Source organism: Echiichthys vipera (assembly GCF_963691815.1).
Source record: "Echiichthys vipera genome assembly, chromosome: 5".
Lineage (NCBI taxonomy): Eukaryota > Metazoa > Chordata > Actinopteri > Perciformes > Trachinidae > Echiichthys > Echiichthys vipera.
This window is the reverse complement of record NC_139830.1, coordinates 28,870,490-28,889,999: the sequence shown is the minus strand read 5'-3', so window position 1 is coordinate 28,889,999 and position 19,510 is coordinate 28,870,490. Positions and strand designations below refer to the sequence as shown.

At 40.6% G+C, this 19,510-nt stretch overlaps 1 protein-coding gene across 1 annotated transcript in view; it reads right to left on the bottom strand.

The window, feature by feature from the left end:
* Positions 1-14,768, bottom strand: part of sorl1 (sortilin-related receptor, L(DLR class) A repeats containing) — a 104,409-nt gene extending 89,641 nt beyond the window's left edge. Inside the window, exon 1 of the mRNA XM_083913918.1 lies at positions 14,433-14,768. Within this exon, the coding sequence (XP_083770044.1) occupies positions 14,433-14,753 (321 nt within the window). The 5' untranslated portion in view covers positions 14,754-14,768. The remainder of the gene's footprint in view (positions 1-14,432) is intronic.
* Between the last annotated feature and the right edge of the window lie 4,742 nt (positions 14,769-19,510).

Sequence of the window (19,510 nt, the reverse complement as noted above, 5' to 3'; positions counted from 1 at the left end):
CACGCAGAAATACCCATGCCCCTGCGAGTGGATCCACTGATTGCACCAAGTGTATAAAAACAAATTGATTTGGTTGCAAGATTTTGCTTTTGTATATGCTGCTGTGACCAGGCTTAAAGTCATTAGATTTGAGATACCTTGTTTCTAGCGGCCTCTTTGGCGGTAAGATGTAACTGCAGGTGAGCCTGTTCTTTCAGAGCCCTCCTCCTTGTCATGTTTTTTTTAATCAATATTAATATTTGAATATATTTGAATATTTACTTATAATATTTTGACCATTAAATTTCTTCAGTAAGACCTTACGACACGACTTTAATGAAAAGTCCAGGCATTGAGCGTGGCAGTCACTCTTTTCAGTCTTTGGTCACCCACTCCCGCCACACCTTGTATTTCTCCCACGGAAAGACAATGTATAATATGCTACAGCTCCCAAAAAGTCTCTGTGGTGCAGCAGCGCCACTCTCTTTGCTCTCACTGTGGAACCGGCAGCCAATCAACAGTAAGAACGGGGTTACATAACAGCCAATCAGAATATAGCACAATGGTATCTGGGTAAGATTTAACGCAACAACAAATGAACAAAACGCATAGTTAGCCTGGTATTTTTCACGTGATCATGGAGCTCCGAGCATCACTTTGATGATGATTCCTTACAACAAATGCACAACTTGACTGCTGTTGGAGAATGTTGCCCAGATAATTAGCACCAGTTTTTCAATGCTGAGTGTAAACACCCCCATTCCTGACCATTCCTGACTGATGCTAATGTCACTTACAGGAGCCCAGATGGACAATAATAGCCCCGCTAATGAGCTCGCTATTCAAAACTTCACCAGGCGTGAGAAAGCCTTGGCATCTGAATCGAAAACAACGTTTACTAGCAAACACATTCATAACAGGTTTGAGTATTAAGGGCTGCCTAATATTCGTTCAAATATACTATATCGAATATCGAAGTTCTGAGTCAAAGCCCTAATCCATACACACACACATATATGTTCCCCTTACTACAAGGCTGAATCAGAAGTTGGAATGTCCCAATTGCCGATTACAATGAAATGCAACATAACGGTCAGTCACGTGCTGCACCAGGCAGACCAACCGCTGACAGCAGCTTCAACAACATGGCATCGCATTGGCGTTTAGAGAGGTAATGCCTCCACAGACACACGGGTTGGAATACTCGACAAAAAGGCAACAAGTGCTTTCATTAGTGGGTCATATGATCAATCATCATTGTTTTAACTCACTCTGTGATAGATAGGAACTTAGCAGCGAATCGTCGAATAGTCGACTATTCATGGTCACCCCTATATATACATACAAGGTATATTGTATACAATATATATATATATATATATATATATATATATATAGTATATTGTATACAATATTGTATACAATATATATATATATATATATATATATAGTATATTGTATACAATATTGTATACTATATATATATATATATATATATATATATATATAGTATATTGTATACAATATTGTATACTATATATATATATATATATATATATATATATATATATATATATATATATATATATATATATATATATATATATATATATATACCTGTGGTTACCTGTGATAAGGAGCTGATTCTGAACTAAAGATGAAGGCTTTCTAGCGTGTATTTAGTCAATGAAGTGTACACACAGCTGTTCATATTTCACCACTTTTTTTTTTTTGGTGACATTTTAGGGGAAGCTGAGCTTCCCTTGCAGTCTCAGAGCAATCGCAACTGTTGTCACGTTACTATCATTTCAAAGTCATTACAGATACCCAGGAAAATACTTAATACCACAGAGCAAAATTGCAAAAAGGCAGAATTTTTAAAATAAAGATTAGAACAATACAAACAGCATGAATAACGACACTTTTAAAAAGTTGTCTGATGTGGTCCAAAAAAAAAGAAAACACAATTGTAAGGTGTATATAAATGTGACAAATATTTTCAAACTGTCTAGTTTGTTTTCTTGTGTTTTAAAGCTCAGGTATTTCTGTGGACATTAAATGAGTCCATAAAGGTTAAAACTTGGATTCAGTTGGTGAATCAGTTGTTGTTATTCAGGTTTCTCCACAGTGTAAACAAGGATCTGGTCCATGCTAATGTATGCAGCTAGAGTCCTGTTTCTCTTCTGTGTTTCTGCTGACTTTGCTCCCTATTATATGTAGCTGTAGCTGTCTATCCACAGTGCTGCTGAGTGACATTACACGTCAACTGGAGGAGGTGGACACGGCACTGATGAGTATCGATACTTTTGCAAGTTAGTATCTAATCTGATACTTATTTTTAGTATTGATTATTTTGAAAACCCTACTGTTAATTGTGATAATCTGCCAGCCAAGTGAGATCATTTAACCTGTTCTCGGCAGGTTCTCTTGTCCCATCAGAATGATCTGGAAACAAGGATCTCAAAACAGGGCAGAAAATGGCAGATTTCTGTATCAGGACCAGGGGAATGAAACTTTTGATTTGAATTGAGAGAGTGCACAGGCACTAGCTTTACAGCAGATACAGAAACCACTTTATTGCTATCTGCTGCATTCCTCTCCTTCCTTCCCACCCTTCTGGCACTTTGATATCCTCTTGGTAGAGTGGAGTAGTTGGGCACTGTGTCTGGTACTACCAAGGAGCGGAACGGAGCAACAATGCGCTTTGGCATTTAGCCTACACTCTCCCCCTCCGCCCCTCCACCCTCCTCAGCTGTGAGCTCTCCATTATTCAGTCATGGCCAGGAGAGCATCGGCGGCAGAGCCAGGCTCACACAATGACATCATCTCTGCAGGACTGGCAGGCAATGAAGGCTCGCTGCATGCTCACCAGGCACTGAGCACTCTCCAGTTTTCATGTTAGCCTGTGCTGAAAGCGACTAGCATATTTCTGGCTACAGACAGGGAGCACAGCTGAGCCACTGTCCTCATGTAACAGCAGACATCGCCTTTTGGGTCCTTTTCAGGTTGGCTTTTACTGATGGAAAACTGTGCTGATGAACTGAGACAACAATGTAAGAAGAGGGTGTGATGGTGCAGGGAAATGAGGAAACTGAATGTTTACAAAGCTCTAAAGTAAGGCTTGTTACTGCCTTACTGGGAGTGGAACAGAGGCACGAAAAATGATTAATGCTATATTCAAGTTCTTCTTTAAGGCTGAATGAGAAGGGGGGTAAGGTTGTTCTGCACCAAGAACACTCAGCTTGAAACGTCTTGAAGCATGCAAGCGTTAAGGTTAAAGGTGTATGGGGTGCGTTATCAAAGTGTGTGTGTGTGTGTGTGCGTGTGTGTGTGTGTGCGTGCGTGCGTGCGTGCGTGCGTGCGTGCGTGCGTGCGTGCGTGTGTGTGTGTGTATGTGTGTGTCAGAAGGAGTGTGACTAGCAGGAAATTAATGCTGCTGTAAACACTGCTCCAACTCTGACTGAGATTTATCTGGGTAAATTCATTTGGATTTTACATTGGCTCAAGTGAAGATCAAGTTGTCAGTTCAAATTAATCGCCAACTATTTGGATAGCTGAATTATCAGTTCGAGTCATTTTTTTAAGAAAAAAAAGGCAAAATTCTCTGTTTCCAGCTTCTTTTTCTCCTTTATGACAGTAAACTGAATATCTTGGAGTTTTGGACAAAACAAGACACACGTAATCTTGGATTTTGGGAAACAGACTGACATGTTTCACAATTTTCTGACATTTTATAAAGCAAACAACTAATCAATCAATCAATCAAGAATATGATAGACGGATCAATCAATAATGAAAAATAATTGTTAGTTGCAGCTAGAGGTGTGTGGTATTGAAAAAAATCAATTTCCCAAAATTTGGGGGGATTTTGCCGATACCGATAATTGACGATATTTTGCATCCCTCAAAATGTGTTTGTAAAAGCATCAAAGGTACTATTGTACTAAGTCACTCTTGTTAATAGTACAGTGGCGATCAAAATTTGATATAATATCCACTGCGGCTATACCACTGCTGTACTAGAATGTTTTTCTAAATAACTAAGGCACTTCAACAAAAACCTAAAAAAAACAGTGATTGACAGTAACCATTGTGTCAGAAGAGATGATTTCAACAATGTTTTCTTCTCTAGGATTCAAAAATGAACAGGAAGTGTAGAGGCCACAGCTTTGAATGACTTCAGCACATCTGCGCCCACAGGACATCACTAGTTTCTCACACTGCTCTAGTTTGATCTTGGTCCATTCTGACTCAGTCTCTTCCACAGTTCACTAACTGGAGTGGGTTTCTTAGACATTACTTTGTTTCCAAGGATTTTCCAGAGATTCTCTATGGGGTTTAGATCTGGACTCTGGGCTTTCATTGTTTCAATATTCTTAGCTTCATGAACTGCTTCACCTGTTTCACAGTGTGACAGGAGGCATTGTCTTGGATGAAAATTGCAGGTGATTCGGAGACAGTTGCAGTGGAGGTATTGCATGTTGCTGAAGGAGGTTCACATAAACATACAAACTCTCATCACTGAAGTCACTCTGGACCAGTTCATTTCTGTCCACACAGCATGCTCCTCAGCAAAGGCAAGTCTAGGCTTTTTATTCTTTCTGCTGATGAGAGGTTTGGTCACTGCAGAGTGGGCTTTCAGTCCAAATTGTCTTAAATGACGAGTCACAGTGTGCAGAGACAGATCCTTGCCCTGTTCAGCACTGAACTGGAGACCAACTCCAGCTGCAGTGTTGAACTGATTCCCCATTGAGAGTCTTCTCATAATCCTGTGCTCTTGTGCACGTGTTTTACGTGGACGACCGGCCTTTTTGAGGGACTTAAATAAATCTGTGTCCTTGTAAAGTTTCAATCTTCTTGAAATCACAGACTGTGAATGCCCAACCTCTCTCTGATGGCTGAGAGGGTCGTCCCTTTGGCCTTCATCTGGACAAACTGCTGTCTCAGGGTTTCAGTCTCCTTAGAGCAGCTGCCATCTTACAAAGTAACCAGGAGAGCTGCAGATAAATAGGGCGTGTCCAACAATGAAGTCAATTGTCATCAGGTGCAGATTAACACCAATAACTGGGAGGGATCTGAAAGTGTTCTCCGATTTTGATCACTGCTTTTTTTCACAAAATAAATGTTTTTGTTTAAGGGCCTTAGTTATTTAAAAAAAAAAACATGCTAGTACAGCAGTGGTATAGTCACAGCTGATGTTCTTCCAATTCAGTACAATAAAAAATAACAGTACTTGAGAATGAAAAAGTATTTATGAGTTGTTCTCTAATTCTGATCCCCACTGTATATTAGATGTTAATGAAAAAATTGACAAAAACAACTTTTTCAAGAAAAACTGCTATTATAGTTTTAACTTAAAACTTAGTCATTCCTGTAAGTACAATACAAAACACTGAACTGAAGCGTGAACATGGCATGCATTCTCAATGCACACGCACCAGACACACACAAATCCGCCCTAATATTTTGGCTGAAAACAGTCCAATCTGGCAACACTGGCAGTAGACTGCCCTACTAGGCTTGATCATGCAGTGAATGTGGCCTCTCAAAAAGCCACGTGTTTGCAAAATGAGGGACACAGTCGATATTGTAATTTCACACATCGTTTAAACAACAATAAGCCATTACCGTAAGCAAGACATATATCGCACACCCACAGCTACGTATCTGTGCTGTTGCTATGTAACTACATCGACTAAAGCTGCCACTGAGAAGTTTGAGTGTCTTTCTATGTTCAACCATGCTGGTTATACAGTAATTTTAATTAATTACAGTCAACAAACCCTGTATTACATTCAATGACAATATTTTACTGCGAATTTATTTAAAAAATAAATTCCTTAAGTTTATGGCATCTATACCGTGGTTAAGAAATGTATTAAATAACGCTGGACACCCAAACTTGGCCTCTCACCCGACCTCCACAGCCTTACCTTTCTCCGTGCTACATTAATATGGAAGTATATTAACGAAAGAAAATTTGAGAGAACAGAAATACACATATTAAAGTACTACTTGAGAGTGCACAGGCACAGATTATGTGGCTGCATTCAGAACGACAGCATTTTCAGAATAGGCGTGGCACAAATCCAAATAAACTAGGCGACAGTAAGGGGATTAGTTGGATCAACAGAATTTGGCTTCAATCAGTGCAGATCTGCCCATCCACAATTACTGAAATTCTCAGCTAAGTGATCCGGCACACATGCATAGAATATGTAAATCGAATGTTGCCTTAAATGGTCATATGGTCGCTAAACATTTCTGACAAGGAGGAGCAAGATAGTTAAAGACAGAATGTTTAGTGACGACTTTAAAGTCCCCATTAAACTGAATATTTGAGCGGTGTACAGTTACGAAATGCCTGATACACAAAATGTTACACCAAATTGACAGTGAAACAAGTCATTTTGCAGCAGTTGCGACGCTCAAAACAATTTTGAAAAAAACTAACTTTCGAACGCAAAGTAAGAAGATGAATATACTGTATAGCTTTATTCAAACCATAAATGCCTGAGTTTGTCTGCAGAGCAACTGTCACATGTTGCTAGACACTTGAAGAGACAGTGGCGGGGTTACAAAAGCCATGTTGAGACCTTCTCATTAGTTGTAATTAGGGTTACAATGGTGTTGAACTTTGTTGTAACGTTGTAATGTTATGTTGTATCCCATCTATGCCACTGTATAAGTAGGCTTTTTATAAGCTAAGCTACACACCTTCCATTAATAAAACTCCATTAGTAAAGAATACAACCTTAATATTAACTGCGACTTAAAAAGTTTGGTAATGTAATGCTCAGCAGTAATGTAATGATTAGCAGTAATGTAATGATTAGCGGTAGGGTAATGCTCAGCAGTAATGTAATGCTCAGCAGTAATGTAATGATTAGCAGTAATGTAATGATTAGCAGTAGGGTAATGCTCAGCAGTAATGTAATGCTCAGCAGTAATGTAATGCTCAGCAGTAATGTAATGATTAGCAGTAATGTAATGCTTAGCAGTAATGTAATGCTTAGCAGTAATGTAATGCTCAGCAGCCACAAAGCAAATTTTGTGGGAGATGGTGCGTTAACTTAGCTAACAGCTTATCCAAACTAATGAGGTACGGTGTTATCACAACCTGATGTAAACAACATTGGTTTATATTACGAGATAAATTAACAATTAACAGGGGGACACAGGATTAACACTGACAAAATACATTTTCCAATTCACTGGGCTTGTGAGTCACTTGTGACATCGGGCATAGGGCAGGGTATAACCTGGACAGGATGACAGGGCACATGGAGACAGACAGAGACAGACATCCATTCACATTCACACCAATGAACCTAACATCAATTAACACTTTGGACTGTGGGAGGAAGCCGGAGAACCCGGAGAAAACTCACACAACAGGCAAAGTCTACAAAGAAGGGCCCCAGCCTGGATTCAGCCTGGAACCCTCTTGCTGTGAGGCGTCAGTGCTAACCACCACACCACCTCTCACCGTACTCAAGAAATGCCAAAACAGCTGCAGAAAGTTGCGAGAACAAACTGAAATGAGCATGTGCATGATAGATGAGCATGCTCAGATCTAATTATCCATACTGCTCAGAATATGTTTACAGGACTCTCAAATTTTTGTCATCAGTATACATTCCATACTTCTGGCTTTAGCAGCCAGCGTTGACTCTACGGGGAAATTGTGCCGCATTCTGATATGAAATGAATTCTTTAGTAAACTGGCCTGACTGGGGCTGGGGGATATGACAAAAATCTCATGTCACGATATTGTGGTATTTCCTGTTACATTGTGATTTATATATTTGAAAAAAGATACTCATGTTAGGTTTAGGGCTGGACCCGAATATTCTTACGTTGGGTAGGTATTCAATTTTCATTTTCGGTATTCGCATAGGCGAACTGCAAAATAGGTTTTCCCTTTATTTTTAATTGAACTGTGAACATGTTGAAATAAACCCTCTCATCCAGAGGGGCAGTGCGTGACCCAGACAGTGGCGGGTGCACGTGAGTCAGTGCTGTGCTGTCACTCAGTGGTTTCTGAGTGATTTCATATACAGGCATCTTATTAAAAGTGCTGCTGTTGTAACATAAATATGTTTTGTTTGTATCTCTCTTTGACAATAGCTCTATATTTAGAACTGTAGTTCCACTTCCACAGCACTGTGTCAGACTGTCTGATTAAACGCTATAATGAGCACTGCAGTGGATGCAATTTTGGGCAGGATGAGCGTTAGTCGTTCTGATGATTACATCGTGTTATGAGCAGACATTCGCTGTTGGTTATTACCAAATATTTGAAGCACAAAAATCATATTCGGCAGAGCTGTAATTAGCCACTTGTTTATTAATTCCGCTGAAACACTGCAGCATGTGCATGTCGGAGACACGAGTCACATTGTGCCCGAGCGTGTGCGTCGTGCGTCGTGCGTCTGGTGTGTGTGTGTGTGTGTGTGTGTGTGTGTGTGTAGACTGGTGTGTCTGTGTGTGATGGTTGTTTTCTGGTGATTTAATGAAGAGAGAAACACAGTCTCCTTTCAGACTCAGGCTTCACACACACCCTCAGCCTGTAAAGTGCGTGAAAGGACATTGCGAGATAAATAGAGCAAAATATGAAACAATAGACATTTTTCGATACATATCTTCATATTGCGCAGCCCTAGGCCTGACCAAGACCTATCAGACTCCAATTATTTGAATCCATGTGTAGATGCTTTAATGACGTGGCTACAGATTGAATCACTCTATGTGATATAAAAACTTTGTTTTAAAGATTAGAGAAAAACAGACCTTCATTTCGATGTAAGCTTTTGGGATTACTGGTGAAATAGCATTTTTGGAATGAAATGTTCCTAGAGATGATGATAAAAATAGAAATATCTCTTACCTCACATACCACAGCATACAGTGCATTTTGTGCATACTCATTGTGTGTCTTCTTACTGTTTGTTTACACTCCACAGTAGTGCGGGCACATGATAATTAAGAGGGGTAATTGTAACATCAGGAGACCAGAAATAGCAGTGACACTGTCTCTGAACAACAACAACAACAACAACAACAACAGCAGCTGGTGAAAGAACAGCAGATATGAGGATTTAAAGCGGTCTGACTCATTAGGATGCTCCTCTGCTGCCGCAAGCTCAGCAAGCTCAACATCCAAACCAGTCTTATTTTCTAAACACCTGACTGTAAGATGTTAACACAGACAGAAATACAGCTAATGGACTAAAAACAACCATCTCTGTTTTTGCTGATTCAGTTGCGGAATTGCCTCTATGGTCATTTTGTTCCAACTAAATCAATAAAAAAGACACTGAAATTAATAATAATACAGCAGGAATAAATGATGTAAACATGAAGTCACTAACATGGCGGTGTATTTGCATTTGCACAGAGAGAATGTCTCCACAGACACACAGCCAAGAGGCAACAAGTGCTTTCATTAGTGGGTCATATGATCAGTCACCATTGTTTTGACTCACTCTTTGATATATAGGAACTTAAAAGACAATTAAATAGATGAAAATCTTACAGATTATATATTAGAGATGCATCGATCCAGTTTTCTTCCTATCTAATCTGATACCGGGGCTAGGCGTATCGGCCGATACCTGATACGGATCCGATCCTACTGTTGAATGAATGAAGCGTATAACTGTGCATGTGAGTAAAGGCATCAGGCTTGACATAAACATTTAGCCTTGTTAAAAAAGGTAACAAATGAACACAGATATAAATGTACTTCATATTATTTAACAAATGAAGTGTACATTAGCAGCAAAAAGAAATAAATAACACTTCCATGTAAAGTGAAAACTGATATTTTTAAATGGAATATGAAATGTGACCAGTGGCTTTTGACCCGGAAACAGAATAAAGCAGGAAGCAACGGCCCTGAAAGAATTTGAAAAAAACAACAATCAAGTGTTTCCTTTAAACCGAGGGAGGACTTCGCAACAGCAAGTAACATCACTACCAAGGAGACCCGTTTCTCTCGGGATTCTGTCAAAAGTTGGCCGTTTGTGATTTTGACAAAGGTGAACCGGAAAAATAGCTGTATCCAGACCAGCTGTATGTTGGAGGAGCACCACCTTCTGTACTGGAGGAAAAGAAACTCGGTCATTTTCCCATCCAACCCCTGCTCATGTATACTGGTGGAACTTCAATAATGTGATTATTCCCTTATCTGGGGTAAGGCCATTTTCAGGTTACTGCGGTGCATGGAAACACACTGTATGTCTTAATGATGAAGCATAAGAACTGATATCTAGAGATGTCACAATACCAAAAATTCAGTAGTCTGTGCCAACACCAGTGAAATTACACGATTCTTAATGCCAATTCGATACCACTATAAAAAAAATAAGCTATTTCTATAAGACATGCAGAATATAAAATAATTAAGATTCCTACACACACACACACACAGACACACACACTCACACACGCACACCTCAAATAATGGACCTATCCACTTGCCCTTCCCAAAAGATAAACACAGATAAACACCACTGTAAATATGATCATAACTGCTGCCAGTATATTAATCAACTATATTTACTGTCAATGAACATTTTTATTAATCACGTTGCTGTATTGCTTATTACCAGTGTTTGCAAACATTTGCCAAAGTATTAAGTTAAGACTGACTGAAGCGTACAGAGGCGTGCTAACTGATTAGCCGAGGCTGCATTAATACGAGGTACAGGCTGCTATATGCTCCATAACATAAGGCATTAATGTAACAGATGTGCCCAGGAGCCATCCAAACATCATGTAACGTGCGTCTCAGTATGACAGATAAAAAAGAAAATGTTAACTCGCTGACACGTGTGGATGTTGTTCATATATACGAATCAAAAATCACCTTGAATTAGCAGCTGGACCGTAGCTGTCCTTGTGAATGCCTCCTTGTTTAGTTTTTTATTATAAAACAGAACGTCACCTATCTGATACGTCTTTATAGTTTTGTTTGAGGAATTGTGTCAGTGGAGTTTTGAACTCTGCTTGTTGTTGTTTTGCGGTAAACGCTAAAATGGAAGTATTGCCTACCTTGGTCTAAAGATTGCGGTAGCATCGTTTGCATCGTGGCTTCTGCGGATAATGATAACTCCACTGTCATCTATCACTTATTTAGTTTGTACTCATTTTATTTCAATATGCTGCTAAACTGCACGGTGCGTATTGTTGTATATTGTGTACACAAACGTTTAACTACAACTACTGTTGCATTCTGTCACATTTAGTTAATTCTTTGATTTATTTTATGTTAGCTTTATTTTATTTGATTATGTTAGCTTATTGTTACTCTGATCTTTTCCCATCTTTGTATTGAAACTGTTGCACAATCATTTCCCTCGGGATAAATAAAGCTTCTTGAATCTTGAATCAATCAAGACATCCATTGGTTGCCTCAGTGATGGCTGCTCGAGTGTCCTCTATACATTTCTGCCCCCAGCTGTGTAAGGGTGCTTTGAAGCTACAACTATGACTTGGAATAACACTCAACAGTGAAAAAGAAGGCGTTAGGGAATCAAATCAGTAAGAAAAGTTGCACACATTGAACAACAAAGGACATACTTGTCTGTGAAATCAAATGACTAAACCACAAAAAAAATACAAAAGAAGCATCTACCACAGCCCTTACCTGTCCTTTTAAAACATATAAGCTTATTTCATCCTAGTCCTAGTCCTGACTCCTGCCCATTCCAGTCTAACAAGAGCCATCAAACTACCCACAGATTAGGCCAATGGATGCATGATTAAGTATGCAAACTGTACCCCGCTCAGACTCATTATGTCTGTTCAAGCTTCTTTACGAGCCAGGCCATTTACACCAGAAACAAACACTTGACAAGCTAAGCACTTAATAACAACCTCTGCCGGTTGCATCTTTCACAAGCAACAAAACCCGATCCTGATCCGACTCTCTGGAGACTAATTGGCCCGTTCACTGGGTTTGGACTGCACATTAGGAGGAAGCAGCCTTCAGCGTGAGACAGCAGGCTGATAATGGAGGGAAACACTGCTCCACTCACTTTTTCTCCTCCACAAAGTCATTCTGGGGTTTGTCAACCACAGGCATCCACACATGTTATGACACAAGCACCCACACTATTGTCTCTGGTCTGTATTCTCTGATCCATATGATATTGTCCCTCTTTTGCACAAATCATCATCGGTTTTCACCTTCCTTGTCTGACCCTTGGATGGCCCTAGAGCCAGTAAAGCTTCGAGCAAGGTGTAATCCACCATCAATTTCATTACTGATTCATCTGCACATTCTTTTCTTGATTAGTCAATTAATCTTGTGTCAGAAAATGGTGGAAAAAGTACATTTACCAGTTTCCAAAGAGCAGGGATTTGTATAAATGAAGCTGGTTTTACCCACCTCAAAGATATTCAGTATACTATCTTGTATTATACTAAGACAACCTACTGATATTCACATTTGCGAAGCTGGGAGAAGTACATTTTGATTAGAAAATAGGCTACTTCAACAATCAATCCATTATCAAAGATTTCAAAACCTTCAGTAATTTCAAAAACTGTCAATCAGCTAATCATTTCAGCCCGTCTTCTACGCGTTGTTGAAATTAACCATGAAGGCACAGATCCATTCCCCTTTTACTGTTCTAGACCATTTGTGTTTATGGTGTAACCACCTAACATGTTCCCAGACCAGATCTGTCCTCTGAAAGTTCCACAATGACACGGCCCTAACTCTCCCCTTCTTTCTCCACTCGGAGGTGACATTCATGTTTCATTGAGACTGCTGCGGTTTACTGTGAGAGGCTTCATGGTGTTGTCTGAGTGTGTTCCACAGCTGATAATGCCAGAAGGCTAGAAGGGTGCAACAGTCCAGTGCAAGACGTCAGACTACTTGATGATGGACTGGTCTTTGTAATGAATGACAAGGCTATACCAACACTACTGACCGCACTGCAGCCAGTAATCCTACAACAATGCCGTAAACCAGCACTGGACCCTGACTGCTCCTCTGCAAACAGTTCTGTGTCATGTTGAACAAGAACAAGAGGGATGAGGATAATTGGAACACCAAACATGCCAAGAAACGCAATTAAATGCAACCAAGTGTTTGCCTACAAGTTTAAAATGTTCAAATATTGCAAATTTAGGATAGAGTCAAACAACTGCAGCAGGTGCTGGAGTGGTATAAAGGTACAAATCCAGAGTTGCTGGTTCGAGTCCATGTGTGGACCATCAATGGAGCGTGGACTGGTGGCTGGAGAGTGCCAGTTCATCTCCTGGGCACTTCCGAGGTGCTGTTTAGCAAGGCACTGAACCCCCAACTGCTCGGGGCGCCGAGCCATTGGCAGCCCCCTTGCTATGACATCTCTCCATTAATTGCATGTATATAAGTCCTGTTTGTGCATGTGTGTGTGTGTGTAACCTGTATCATAATAATAACAGAGTGAAAAAATTGAATTTCCCTTGCAGGCAATAAAAAGGAATTCTTCTTCTTCTTCTTCTTCTTAATTTAACTTCCCCCCTTATTTACCACAGATTTCCTTTGTTGCAGCTACAAATGACACTCTTTTGCGATCAAACTCTGATGTACTTCATGAAGCCAAATTAAAACTTTGACTGTTGAGGCTTCAGAAGATTTATTGAGTCATTTTCTATTTCCAAGGTGTTATGACAGAACATGATGGTGAAGGTTTACCACAGCTATTTCGAGTCGTCCCCTGAGAAACTGGTGTGTCTTAACAAGCATGTGGATGTTCTCATCTGTCCAGGTCGTCGTTATCCTCAAAGCAATTTCAGTCAAAGGCAACTGGACTTGGTTATTTGTCTAGGAAGTATACAAACAACCAGGCCCAGGAGCTTTTGACTGAAATTGCTTTGAGGGTGTCTTAACACAAACTTTTCTAATTGAATTTCAGCACGACATCCTTTAAAATGTCTTGGCAGCTTAGGGGGGTTTCTGGTACCTTCGGCATTCATTTAACCTCCTTGGTAGCTAGTTACGATTTTTTTCTGTCATTTCTGTATCTGCTATAAAAGCGGACAGGGGCAGGTTGTCTTAACCGACTGAAGGGAAAGCGGGTTTGTGAGTTGACAGTCATTGTATCCCGTGTCCAGTGAGATGTAACGAATGAAGCTAGCACGGGTTCTGTCCCGTTCACCAGGTACGCTGCTCCGGGGTTAAACAGGGCACTCTGCGCCCTCGCCTCTCCGCACAACAGTGGACACGGTCAGGGCTACTCCAGCATAAGGTGCAGGGGGTGATGGGACTTGAAAGCAACACCCGGGCTTGTGTCATTTCTTCAACACAGCCTTGCCAGCTTAGGGGCAGTCTGAGGTGATGCACAGTGTATGTATGTATGTACGTATATATATATAAATATATATAAAAAAAATAAAAATATATTTATATATATATCAGACAGTTACGTTAGTACCATAGAGCTGCACTACATTACCTGCCCGTACACCTTTGGCATGGCAGATTCACCAGGGCTCCGGCGGCTTCGATGCTGCGGATAGGCGCCGGAGTCCGACCCGCCTTCAGAGGCACCACGAGCGGCCAGAGGCAGCGCTGGAGCCGCTGCGCCTCCTCCGTCGCCGCCTGGTAAATCCTCACTTGCTTCTACTGTGAAAAACCCTCTGTTTTGCGGCTGCATGTAGCGCTGCTCCGTGTGCAGACGGAGGGTCGAAGACTGAATCTCAGCGACCCAGAGGACTAATAAATAGAACGAGCACCGAAGAGAGGACTGCATCTTGCCTGCCTGCGATATCGCCATGTTTGTGTATGTTTGGCTCGTGGATTAGGTAAGACCGAAGAGCTCCTTCTACTGGCAGCCCCGATGCTGCATTCACAAGCCATAGGAATGTCGGGAAGAACAAGACTTCTCATTTCCAACACCCTTACGAGGTCCTCAGTAGGACACACAAAGGCAGTTAACGAGTCTCCGATGCCCCACATTGTCTTTTTTTATCGAGACAAAAGAACTAATAAAACAAAGGATGACCACTAATATAAACATGACTTTAAAAAAACAGAATATAAAAAGCAACATTAAATAACATATCATACGAATTGATGACATTGTTATGTGGGAAACTGTTAAATGAGTCACCTAGTCTTTCAGAGAACGTCACAAGTCATCTCAATTGCACATCAGTTGCGGGTCTTTCAGGTCTAGTATGCTGACAAATAAATTGTATGTGATTCGAACATTTTCCTTTTAAGACGGTGCCTAAGAGTTGTTTTACTTACAGTAGCTGATTTATTTCATTGACTAATAATTGTCTGGATTCTTTAGTTTCTAGCCTACACCTAAATATATTTTTAAGCTAGTAGGCTAAGTATACAGTAGGCTAGGTCTTCCAGCAGTCAAGTCCAAGTCAAATACCAAGTCAAGGACTAAGTATTTCAGGAAATACATTTGTCAGCTTTATTTCAGAGATGAGAAGATTGATAGGCTACCACCCTTATATATGTCTGTCAAGTATGAAGCCACAGGCAGGAGATGGCTAGCTTACTTTAGCATAATTTAATTTTGTCTGGTAGCAGTGACTTATTGAAGCCTTATCCTCACTGTGGGGTCGAGAGGCCACCAACAGAGAAATCACAGCTCCAAGCCAAGACACAGTCTAGCACGTCACCTGCTGTAACCACAACTTGTCATTTCTTCATTTGGGTTTTGTACAGATCAAACAAACATATAACATGTTAATAAGTGAGCTTCAGAGGTGTGTTAGCTTGGGCTGGACTGACCTAATTGTTGGGTGTAACATTACATCCATCCATCCATCTATCCGTCATCTTCAACCGCTCGTCCCTATCGGGGCTGGAGCCGATCCCAGCTGACATCGGGCATGAGGAAGGGTCCACCTTGGACAGGACGCCAGTCTATCACAGGCCACATAGACACAACCTTGGAGTATGTACTAGGACAAGGACTAAAACACTTGTTTCAAATAAAAACAATATTGATTCCTGTATTTAAAAAACATAATAATTAAAAATAGTTGGGTCTTACTCTACATGCGTGTAGGATTCACGGCTGGTTGGCACGGCAGTGTCTGATTTGTTGTTAAACAACTCAAATGCATTAATTTCATGGGTAAAATTCATAAAAGCTCAGATAGGAGCAATCTGTCCACGACACTGATCGTGAAGTCTTGATGGCTTTAAACAAATTCATAAGCATGGTCACTTCCTGTTGAATGCGCATTCATCAAGGTCCTTATTTTTCCTGATGCATTGCAGTGAACTGTATCTATTTTGAATTATCTGCACTAACTGTCAATCTGGAGATCCTCATTGTGACAAAGAACACAAACTTTATCTTCCTTTGAATCATTTTTACAAGGTAGACTTTCTGTAGGCTCCTGTCAAACTCTGCTCTCATTGTCAGTGAAGCTTTGAAACAGTATTACCCAGACACATTTCTCTACAGTGTGTCTACTTGGAGGTCGATTCAATTTACTTTATTTTCATTGATTGTTTTCTTTGGGGATTGTAATTTCATTCCTTCTTGTAAAACCTTGGAATTAGTTATTGTTATTGATTGGACTCCCATTTCCACAGGAAAACAAAGTTATTCAGTGTTAGACCACAGGTAGAAAGTGAGCCCTGGAGGAAGTTGCATTATGGTTTAAAAAGTAACATTGTTAGATGCTTGCTCACTGTAATGGCCCTTTAACACCCAAGGTTGGTGTGGATTATCTATTTGGATTTCTGGAATGACAACAGTATGACAACTATAGACTGTCAATACTAAAGTCATAGATTACACAAAATGTGTCTCTCCCCATTTATCTTTCTATCTTTCTATATCTGTCTATCTGTTCCATATTATCTCCTATCGGACCATTGAATGCGATACAATATCTATTGTATATACTGTATGCTCTCTGAATATTCGATATATATGGTGGCAGTAATGAGTAGGCTACAGTCTGTGTAGACCTCACCATTTTCCTGTCTTCACAACATTCAGAACCCGTCAGGTTCAAAACAGAGCACTTTAGAATTTTCTTTATTATTTTTGTCAGGACCGGTGACCAGAACTCAGACGCAGACCACAAGTTAAGTACAATAATGAAGACTTTATTGGAAAGCACAAAAGGTGGTTTGAGTGGCTAGAGATAAGATGGTTCAGAGAGTGGGGGGAAAATGGGTCCAGGCTCTGGTGCTCTGGGTGTCGTGGTGCTGGCAGGCCAAACTGGGTCCAAACTCAGTCCCCCTGAGTTTGGACCCTCTGATTGCAGGATCAAGAACAGGTGTGCTGAGCTGCAGGTGTGTAGAGGAGCTTCAAGCGACCACGCCCACCAGTGGCTTCAGGACTATGAGGGAGAGAGCAAAACACAGAGACAGACTCCAGAACAAAACACACAAGCACACGGCAGGCACACCAAAAGGAAGCAAAAGAAGGTAAAAACTACATTCACACAAGAGCCCACAGGGAGGCCAGGATCACAGCCGACGTGTGGGACAATTTTATGTTTTATATGCCCACATGAGGAATATATTTGAAACTAACTAGCTGCTTAACTTTAGTCAAGTAAAAAAAAAAGGTTTTTAGTTTGAAACAAATCATTGTAACCCCATATATAATTGGAAATAGCACCAAGACAACATTTCAACATCTAACAACTTTTTTATATCTTTCGTTTACATGTTGTAAAAAGTTGGTCCATAGGTCATGTTGTGTCACCTCTCCCTTTAACAACACTCAACACCCAAGTGTTTGGGAACTGAGGAGACCAGTTGCTGCCATTTTGAAAGTGGCATGTTTTCTCATTCTTGCTTGATGTAGGATTTCAGCTGCTTAACAGTTCGGGGTCTCTCGGGGTCTCCCAAAGGCGCCATATGCACTAATGCACCCCCATACCATCACGGATGCTGGCTTTTGATCTGTGCGCTGATAACAAGCTGGGTGGTCCCTCTCCTCTTTAGCCTGGAGGACGCGGCGTATATATTTTCCAAAAAGAATTTCAAATTTTGACTCGTTGGACCACATCACAGTTTTCCACTTGGCCTCAGTCAATTTTATATGAGCTCTGGCCCAGATAAGTTTGGATTGTAGAGTTTCCATTGCCATTTGTGGATGCAGAGACAAACTGTGTTCACACACAATGTTCTCTGGAAGTGTGAGAATCAGTCTTTTTTAATGAAAACCACCAACATCCAAAATAGTTTTTTAGCATCTCTGAATCTTTTAATGATATTATGTACTGTAGACTTAAATCCAAAATTTCCATATTTTATATTGAGAAACATTATTCTTTAATGAGTTGCATAAATTTGCCCGCACAGTCTTTCACTACCTGTTTTTACACTGGACAGCAAGCCGGTATTTTGGCTGCCTTTTTGTCGGCCTGGTTCACATTTTCAGACAGATGGAGGTATATTGCCGGCCTGATTCAGCACCCCAATGTGCACGCTCAGACCCTACACATATTGACGGCTTGATTTCCATGTAAATAGAGTTTTGTAGCTTGCCGGCACGTTGGGCGGCGGTGTCGATGACGTGAACTGCTGTGCGACCCTCAGCCGAGAGTTTTAAAAGCAGGAAGCAGCTGATCACAGGAACAAGAGACAGCAAGTCCTCACCTGGTCATCACGTCAACCAAATATCGGCGGACGAGATGAGCGTTTGGAAAGCCTGTGAAATCTGTGAGATGCTGACAGAGAAAGTTGTAAATTCTCAGATCACGGGGACGGTGAAGGATGGGATTCTTTTTACAAAAGGGTGTCCGAGGAACTTCGCCCATGTGTCATTCGTCGGTAGAAGAAACGGTTGATCGGCAAATTAAAGAAAGTGAGAAAAAAGCTCAACGATGTCAGTGACTACAATAACAGGAACACAACTTTGTCACATGTTTTAGGCAAAGCGGTACGGTTGTTAATGTGAAATTCATTCTGGGATACCTGGCTGTCCAAAGTCCACACGAGTCACCTCCGATGCATCCTCAACAAAATGGGCGGAGCAAGTCACATCCAGGCATTTGGACCGCACTCGGCAAGATGTGGACTATTGAAATGGAACAGTACTTGGGCTGCGACTGATGACGTTTCACAAGTCCACCAGTACACAAGTACAGGGAAGAACGCAGATTGAGAAACGGCTCCAGTCTCTCTGGACGCTCTTTTTATACCCAGTCAGGTTACTGACCTGTTGCCAGTTGACATAATTCATTTTGAGATGTTCCACCAGGTGTTTGCTTTCATAATTTCTCAACTTTCCCAGTCTTTTGTTGCCACTGTCCTAACTTTTTCTCAAACGTGTTGCTGGTATCACATTAAGAACGGGCATAAACCGTAATTTTTTAAAAATTCTCAGTTTCAACATTAGGTGTTGCCTTTTGCTATTATCAATTTAATATGGGGTTTCAATGTTTTGCAAGTCATCACATTCTGTTTCTTTTCACATTTTACATAGTCCCACCTTGTTTTAGCTCATGTTATATATAATGTATATTGGTAATATAGACCCATAGCTTTTCAAAAAAAGACAGAGGATTTGTTTGACCTTAAGTTTCTAAGTGC